This window comes from Galeopterus variegatus, unplaced genomic scaffold (assembly GCF_000696425.1).
Source record: "Galeopterus variegatus unplaced genomic scaffold, G_variegatus-3.0.2 Scaffold744, whole genome shotgun sequence".
Taxonomy (NCBI): Eukaryota; Metazoa; Chordata; class Mammalia; order Dermoptera; family Cynocephalidae; genus Galeopterus; species Galeopterus variegatus.
Window position 1 is genome coordinate 310,841 of NW_007726855.1, and position 9,400 is coordinate 320,240.

General features: G+C 38.2%; 1 protein-coding gene across 2 annotated transcripts in view; it reads left to right on the forward strand.

Annotated features, from left to right (window-relative positions):
• The window catches only part of SLC30A8 (solute carrier family 30 (zinc transporter), member 8), a 63,820-nt gene that overhangs the window by 38,878 nt on the left and 15,542 nt on the right, over nucleotides 1-9,400 (forward strand). For both annotated transcript variants that reach the window (XM_008572007.1, XM_008572008.1), the window contains one exon: nucleotides 214-367. In XM_008572007.1, the coding sequence (XP_008570229.1) occupies nucleotides 214-367 (154 nt within the window). The remainder of the gene's footprint in view (nucleotides 1-213; nucleotides 368-9,400) is intronic.

Below are 9,400 nucleotides of genomic sequence, written 5' to 3' on the forward strand. Positions count from 1 at the left end.
AAAAAAAAAATAAAAAAAAAATAAAAAAATAAAGTGCCTCGTCTGAGTTTTAACATCCATCTGCACTTTTGCTTCATGAATCAATCAGTGAATGAGTTTGAGACCTCTGTTTTTTTTTTTAGAAGGGGGGCAGGAAAAAAGTGTTATTACTCTTGTGGGGGGTGTGTGGGTAGGTGATGGAGTTGTTTGTGTGTGTGTCTTTGTTTGACTTAGAGATCCTGGGTGCCCTGCTGTCCATCCTGTGCATCTGGGCAGTGACCGGTGTGCTGGTGTACCTGGCATGTGAGCGCCTGCTGCACCCCGATTACCAGATCCAGGCGACGGTGATGATCATCGTTTCCAGCTGCGCAGTGGTGGCCAACGTTGTGTAAGTCACCCCTACACAGTGCCTGTGAGGCTTATCTTTATTTTATTTATTATTTATTTATTATTGGTGATGAATATTCATGCAATACAAAGCTAATTGTCACCCCTCGTGTCCATGATGTGAGGGACAGATTCAGACTGGCAGCATACTCATTACCACAAATTGGATTTGTACCCTGTGTCTCCCACCCAATTATCCCCAACCTCCTTCTCTCTCTCCGTTCCCCCCCACTCCACTTTGTAGCAAAGGAATGTTCTCTCCCTCTGCAAGTTCAATGCACTACTGTGGTCTTTTTTTCCTTCCTTCTTTCTCTCTTAGCTCCCACATATGAGTGAGCACATGTGGTATTTATCCCTCTGTGCTTTGCTTATTTCACTCAACATAAGTTTCTCCAGGTTCATCCATGTTGTTGCAAATGAGAGAATTTCATTCATTTTTATGGTAGAGTAGTATTCCATGGTGTATATATATCAGAGTTTCCTTATCTAAACATCCATTGATGGACATTTAGGTTGGTTCCATGTCTTGGCTATTGTAAATAGAGCTGCAGTGAACATGGAAGTGCAGGTATCCTTTTGACATGATGATTTCCATTCATTACTCTGGGTATAGACCTAGAAGTGGGATTGCTGGATCGTATGGAAGATCTATCTGTAGTTCTTTGAGAAACCTCCATACTGTTTTCCATAGTGGTTGTACTAATTTACAGCCCCACCAACAGTGCAGGAGTGTTCCCTTCTCTTCACACCCTCGCCAGCATTTGTTATTCACCGTCTTTTTGATTGTAGCCAGTCTAACTGGGGTGAGTTTTAATTTGCGTTTCCCTAATGACTAGTGATGTTGGGCATTTTTTTCATGTACTTGTTGGCCATTGGTATGTCTTCCTTTGAAAAATGTCAATTTAGCTCCTTTGCCCGTTGTTTACTCTATAATTGTTTGAGTTCCTTGTGTATTATGGGTATTAATCCCTTGTTGGATTCTGTATTAGTCAAGGTTCTCCAGAGAGACAGAATCAATAAGATATGTTATAATTATATGAGAGAGATTTATTAGGGGAATCAGCTCATGTGACTATGAAGAAAAGTCCCATGACAGGCCATCTGCAAACTGGATGCCAGTAGTGTGGCTCAGTCCAAGTCCAAAGGTCTCAAACCAGGGAAGCCAATGGTGTCCTTGGTGTAAGTTCTGGACACCAAAAGCTGAAGAGTCTTGAGCTCTGATGTCCATGGACAGGAGAGAAGTGTATCACAGCTTCAGAGGATTGAGAAAGAGCTTTACCTCTTTCTTGTCTTTTGTTCTCTCTGAAGCCCTGGCAGATTGGATGGCTCCAACCCACATTGAGGGTGGGTCTTTTCCACCCAGTCTAATCAGACTCTCATACTAATCTCTGCTGGAACACCCTCATGGACACACCTAAAAGGATTGCTTTACCAGGTTTCTCAGCATTCCTTCATCTAACCAAGTTGACACCTGGAATTAATCTTTGCAAGTGATGCATAGTTGGCAAATATTTTCTCCCACTCTGTAGGTTGTCCTTTCACTCTCTTGGTTGTTTCCTTTGTTGTTCAGAAGCTTTTTAATTTGTTATAGTCCCATTTGTTTATTTTTTCTTTTGGTGCTTGTGCTTTCGGGCTTATGTTCATTAAGTCCGTGCCCAGGCCTAGTTGCTGACGTGTTTCACCTATATTTTCCCTTAGTAATTTTACAGTTTCAGGTCTTATACTTTAGTCTTTCATCCATTTTGAGTTTATTTTAATGTATGGTGAGAGATGCATATCTAGTTTCATTCTTCCCCATGTGGATATCCAGTTTTCCCAGCACCACTTGTTAAAGAGGCAGTCTTTTCCCCAATGTAGATTTTTGTTGCTTTTGTTCAATATCATATCACTGTAAGCCTGAGGAGTGATTTCTGGATTCTCAACTCTACTCCACTGGTCTGAATGTCTATTTTTATACCAGTACCATGCTGTTTTGATTACAATAGCTTTGTAGTATAATTTGAAGTCAGGTAGTTTTATGCCTCCAACTTTATTTTTTTTGTTCAGGATTGCTTTGGCTATTTGGGGTCTCTCATTGTTCCATATGAAGGGTAAGATTGTTTTTTCCATTTCTGTGAAGAATGTCACTGGTATTTTGATGGGGATTGCATTGAATCTGTAGATTGCTTTGGGTGGTATAGACATTATCACAATGTTAATTCTTTCAATCCAAGAGCATGGAATATCTTTCCATCTTTTTGTGTCTTCTTTAATTTCTTTCAGAAGTGGTTTGTAATTCTCACCGTAGAGGTCTTTAACCTCCTTGGTTAAATTGATCCCTAGGTATCGTATTTTTTGGGTGACAATTGTAGATAGGCTTACTTTCTTTATTTCTCTTTCTGTTAATTCATTATTTGAGTATATAAATGCTACTGATGTCTGGGCATTTATTTTGTATCCTGCAACATTACTGAAGTCATTAGCAAGCTCTAGGAGGTTTTTGATAGAGTCTTTATATATATATAGTATATAGTTTTTCTATATATAGTATCATGTCATCTGCAAATAGGGAAAGTTTGACTTCAATTTCTCCAATCTGGATTCCCTTTATTTCTTTCTCTTGCCTGATTGCTCTAGCTAGTACCTCCAGTACTATGTTGAATAGAAGTGGTGAGAGTGGACATCCTGTCTTTTTCCTGTTCTTAAGGGGAAGGCCTTCAATTTTTCCCCATTCAGAGTAATACTGGAGGTAGGCTTGTCATAAATGGCTTTTATTGTGTTAAGATATTTTTCCTTCTATACCTAATTTGTTGAGAGACTTTATCATGAAGGAATGTTGAATTTCATCAAATGCTTTTTCAGCATCTATTGAGATAATCATACGGTCTTTTTTCTTGAGTTTGTTGATGTGATGTATCACATTTATTGACTTTTGTATGTTGAACCATCCTCGCACTTCTGGGATGAATCCCAGTTGATCATAGTGTATAAATTTTAATGTGTTGTTGTATTCTGATTGCTAATATTTTGTTGAGGATTTTTGCATCTAGGTTCATCAAGGATATTGGCCTGTAATTTTCTTTTTTCATTGTGTCTTTGTCTGGTTTTGGTATCAGAGTTATGTTGGCCTCATAGAATGAGTTTGGAAGAGTAGCTTCTGTTTCAAATGTTTGGAATAGTTTGAGGAGAATTGGTATTAACTCCTCTTTAAAAGATTGATAAAATTCAGCTGTAAATCCATCTGGACCCAGAGTTTTCTTTGTTAGAAGATTGCTAATTACCACTTCAATCTCCTTTTTTGTTTTTGGTCTGTTCAGGTTTTCTATCTCTTCTTGGTTCAGTCTTTGTAGTTTGCACGTGTCTAGAAACTTATCCATATCTTCCAGATTTTTCGTATTTGTTGCCATAGAGTTGTTTATAATAGTCTCTAATGATTCTTTGTATTTCTGTGGTATCGTCTATAATGTCTCCCTTTTCATTTGTGATTTTTGTTATTTGGTCTTCTCTCTCTCTTTTTTTGTTAACCTAGCTAATGGTTTCTCTATTCTATTTATCATCTCAAAAATCCAACTTTTTGGTTTTTTGATCTTTTCTATTGTTATTTGGGTCTCTATTTCATTAAGTATTACTATGATCTTAATTACATCTTTCCATCTACTACCTTTGTCTTTGGATTATTGTTGTTTTTCAAGTTCTTTGAGGCATATGTTAGGTCATTTATTTGAAGTCTTTCCTTTCTTTTGATGTAAGCATTTATTGCAATAAATCTGCCTCTTAGCACTGCTTTTGCAGTATTCCACAGGTTTTGGTATGATGTATCTTTATTTTCATTCGTTTCTAGAAATTTTTGATTTCCTGTTTAATTTCTTCTTGGACCCATAGGTCATTGAGGAGCCTATTATTTAGTTTCCATGTATTTGTATAGTTTCCAAAGTTTTGCTTATTATTAATTTCCAATTTTAGCCCATTGTAGTCTGAAAAGACACGTGGAATGATTTCAATTTTTTAAGATTTGCTGAGACTAGATTTGAGACTTAATATGTGGTGTATGCTGGAGAATGTTCCATGAGTTGATGAGAAGAAAGTACATTCTTTAGTTGTTGGGTGAAATGTTCTGTTATATATCTTCCAGATCCAGCTGGTTCAGGGTATAGTTTAAATCCTTTGTCTCTTTGTTGATTAGTTGCCTGGAAGGTCTGTCCTGTACTGAGAAGGGGGTGTTCAGATCACCCAGTATTAACGTATGAGGGCCTATTTCTTTCTTTAGGTCTAAGAAGTTAGGTTTGCTTTATATATCTGGGTGCTTCAGTATTGGGTACATACATATTTATGATTGTTATGTCTTCTAGTTGGATTGATCCTTTTATCATGATATAGTGGCCTTCTTTGTCTCCTTTTGTTGTTTGATTTAAAGTCTATTTTATGTGATATAAGAATAGCTACTCCTGCTCATTTTTGGTTTTCATTTGCATGGTACATCTTTTTCTATCCCTTCACTTTTAGTCTGTGTGTGTCTCTATATGTGAGATGAGTCTCCTGAAGACAGCATATACTTGGGTCTAGCTTTTTAATCCAATCAGTCAATCTGTGCCTTTTAAATGGGGAGTTTAATCCATCCACATTTAGCGTGGTTATTGACAGATATTGTTTAATTCCTGCCATTTAATTGCTTTTGTTTTAAATGTCTTTTGATCCTTACTTCCCCTTTTATTTCTCTTCTTCAATGTTAGTTGGATATTTGAGGTGGCATGATTTAGCTTCTTGCTCTTTCTCACTGGCACTTTTGTTTTAATAGCAGGTTTTGCTCTTTCTTGTGTATCCGTGGTAGTGACATTCATTATTCAGATTCCAGGTGAAGGACTCCTTTAAGAACTTCTTGCAGGGCTGGTCATGTGGTGAACTCTCACAATTTTTGTTTGTCTGGGAAATACACTGTTTCTCCCTCATTTCTGAGGGAGAGCCTTGCTGGATAAAGTATTGGCTGGCAATTTTTTTTTCTTTTAATGTTTTGAATATATCTTACTTTCTTCTGGCCTGTAGGGTTTCAGTTGAGAAGTCTGCTGTTAGTCTGATGGGGGTTCCCCTATAAGTGACCTGACACTTTTCTCTTGCTGCTTTTTAGAATTCTCTCTTTGTCTTTGAGATTTGAAAATTTGACTATAACGTGTCTTGGGGGATATCTTTTTGGGTTGAATCTGTTTGGGAACCTTTGAACTTCCCGGATCTGAAGGTCTGTATCTCGCCCTACTCCGTGGAAGTTTTCTGTTACTATTTCCTTGAATAGGTTTTCAATACCTTTTCCTTTCTCCTACCCTTATGGAATACCCACAATTTGCTTTCTCTCTTAGATTTTCCTCATTATTTTAAATTCTTTTTTCCTTTTTTTTTGGTCTGCCTGAGTTATTTCAAAAAGACCATCTTCCAGATGAGAAATTCTTTCTTCTGCTTGATTTACCCTGCTGTTCAAGCTCTCAGTTGTGTTTTTTATTTCATTGAGTGAATCTTTCATTTCTCGAAGTTCTGCTACACTTTTTTTAAAGGTATTAATCTCTTTGTAGATTTCCTCTTTCATGTTCTGGATATTTTTTCTTGTTTCATTGTGTTCTCTAATTAAGTCTTCCTTTTATTTTCAAGTTTTCTTAAGATCATTGCTCGCAGTTCTTTTTCAGACATTTCAAGGATTCCCTGTTCCATGCAGTCTGACATTGGAGCATTACTTTATTCTTTCAGTGGTTTCACTTCTTCTTATTTATTTGTAGTTCTGGTATTTTTTGTTGATTTTTGGTCATTTTGTGGAGGGTTTGCTTCTTCTGTTACACTGAGGTTGGCTGTGGAGCAGCCATGGCTGCTGCTGTGGTGGTGAATTATCATTGCTTGACAGTAGGTGTGCTGGTGGTTATTTTAAACCACCGTGGGCCCAGAGCACCAGAGCTGAGCTCATCTTGGTGGGTTGGGCCGTGGGGGCTGGTGCTTCCCTCCGGGTCCAAGGGGAGGTGAGGGGTTACCAGCACCATGTGGGTCTGCTGGGCTCACCTCGGCAGGTCAGGCTGCAGGGGCTGGCACTCCCCTCTGGGTCCAAGTGAGGCTTATTTTTAATCCTGTCTGGATAAAGACTTTTTTTTTTTTTTTTTTGCTTTAAACTCCTTTACTTGTGAAGACCTGACAGAGTGTGTGAATACTCTAAGACCAAAAATAAGGCTGGTTGTTCTAGTTTAAGCTAATGAGTGTTTTATTATTGGTTTCTACTAGCTACCATTTTTGAAAGCTTCCGATGTGCCAGACACTGGGATGGGATCTTTTGATATACATGATCAAGTTTAATATCCACAACACCCCTAGATTTCAGATTAGGAAACTGAAGCTCAGTGAGGTTAAATACTCACACATTATCTACTAGGTAGTGCAGAGACAGGAGTTGAATCCAGATCCACTGGCCCAGGATGGAGCTCCTAGCCATTCTGCTCTCTCAAGCATGTTGATAGTTCCATTTGGGATGTGACTTACTCCTGTTTAATTTTTGTTAGGTGAGCAGATTATGGGTTCCCAGACAGCTGGGTTAGAAGGGACCTTAAAATTTATTTACTTCAGTCTCCATTCTACTTTTAAATTCTCTTTTGCAACATGCCCATAAAGTGGTCATTAGTTGCATATATTTTTATTTACTTATTTATTTTTTATTTATTGAAACATAATTGATTGTACATATCTGAGGGGCACAGCATTGAATATCAATATCTGTGGGCAACATGGTGCTCAGATTAGGATACTTAGCGTGTTCAACATTACACAGTGTGATCATTTTTTGTGGCCCTTTACCAATAATAGGAATTTAATTTCCTCAAAACAGTCTATTTTATCTTTGCATCACTCTGACTATGAAAATTCTTCCTTAAAAAATTAGCTAAATTCTCTATTTAGTTTATACCTGTTGGCCCATTATCTTATCCAGGCAGTTTTAAATCATTCTTATAGGAGATGACCATGTGTCCCTTGCCCCATGTGTCTATTCTTCCCACAGTGAACTACTTGGTTGCTCATGACAATGGGGTTTTGAGGCAAGGGCTTTGATCCCTTTGGGTCAAATTTCTCCTTCCCTTTTAAGGTCCAATTCTGGACAACCCTACTTAAAACCCTATCTATCTATCTGTCTGTCTGTCTGTCTGTCTGTCTGTCTATCTATCTATCTACCTATATATCTACCTGTCTGTCAATCTACCTACCTATCTATCATCTGTCATTGACAGAATGACTGTTTTACCCTCTCCCCTTCAGCCCCAAAGATTTTCACATCCTAATTCCTGGAACTCTTGAATAAGTTGACGTACATGGCAAAAGGAACTTGCAAATGTGATTAAGTTAAGGGTGTAAAATGGAGAGGTTATCCTGGATTACCCAGGTCGAAGGTCCTTATGAGAGGGAGGCAGGAGGTCAGAGGAGAGGCTGCTGGTCTGCTGGTGCTGACGATGGAGGACGGCTGAAGCTGAGGGGCTCCAGAAGCTTGAAAAGGCAAGAAAATAAGTTCTTTCCTAGAGCCTGCAAAAAGAATGCAGTGCTGCAGCCCCACTGTAGACTTCTGACCTCCAGACCTATACAAAAATAATTTGTTTAAAGTCACAAAGGCTTTGTGGTAATTTGTTACAGCAGCAATAGGAAACTCACATATCCCCTATACATCATCTACCTATATCTATCCATGCAACTTGATACCTGCTGTGATGTAGGTTTTTACATGAAAGTGGAAAAGACGGTGATAGAAAAATGGCATTTTCAGTAGTTGTTTTTAAGAGAGACACAATGGAATTTCTGGAATTAGTGGAAAAGCTGAACTGTACACTTTGAAGATGCTCCTCAGGTCACTCTAACAGCCTTAACTCTGGCTGCCTTAGTTCCCCACCTCCCGGTTGTCGGCTGTTGCTTAAAATCTCTGAGCTAAAAAATTAGAAGAGGGTTTGATCTGCTGTCACTGACTAGATCCTTATCTCCAACCAGTTAACTTGAAAATGTGTTTCCCATTGGCACTGGGAGAAACAGTGTGGGCAGATCCATGCAATCTGTCACCTCTAGGAGACAAATACACCAGAGGATGTATCCTCCTGACTGGGGTCAATAACATCATCTTTGCAAAAGGAAAACAATATGTCCTTAAGGCAGCAGGGAAAAGAAAAGTGTTAATAAGTTCCCGAGATTCCTATGTCTCACAGGTATACCCAACCAACTACCACATCAATCCGGGACCTCAATAATTGAGTTTGACTTTCTGACTAGATACCTTCCAATTTTTCTTTCTTTCTTTCTTTCTTCTTTTTTTGTTTTTTAGTGCAACTGCTTTTGAAAATTGACCTTAACTCTGCGGGTACTTTTCATGCTTAGAAAAACAAGGGAATAAAAAACTCTGCCTTCCTTGTGCAAGCAGATAGTTACTTAAGGATAGAGATGCTGAGTGACTGTTTTCTTCAAGAACTGGGATTATGGTTTTCAAGTGCTGGTAGTGCTGTGTTGTCTGAATATAGAGATATCAGAACTGCAACTTGGGAATAAATCTATTCCTTAGGGACTCGAAATCAGGGCAGAAAGTTACAGTAGAAGTTGTGAAGAGATTCTAGGATGTAGGTTATAGACAAGCTTTAAGGCTATTATTGTATGCTAAATTTTCTCTGTCAGAAAAATTCCCCCCCCACACACACTCCTTACCCTACTTAACATAACCTTTGGATTCAGCTCAGTTGCTATGTTTCTCTAACTAAATTAGAATCCTATGTTGTACTAACCATACATAGTACATCCCATATTGTAGTGACCATACATTCTTAGTGGACTTATTATAATTAGAATTTTCCATTTGTGTGTGGGGGTTTAATCTCTGCCATCTCCATCATACTTAAAGCTACATTAGAGAGGGACCATGTTTTTACTCTTTTATGGCCCAAGAATTTAGCTATTCAACAGTCCCTGAGTTGCTAAGTTTTCTTTTCTTTTCTTTCTTTCTTTCTTTCTTTCTTTCTTTCTTTCCTTCTTTCTTTTCTTTCCTTCTTTCTTTCCTTTCTTTCTTTCCTTT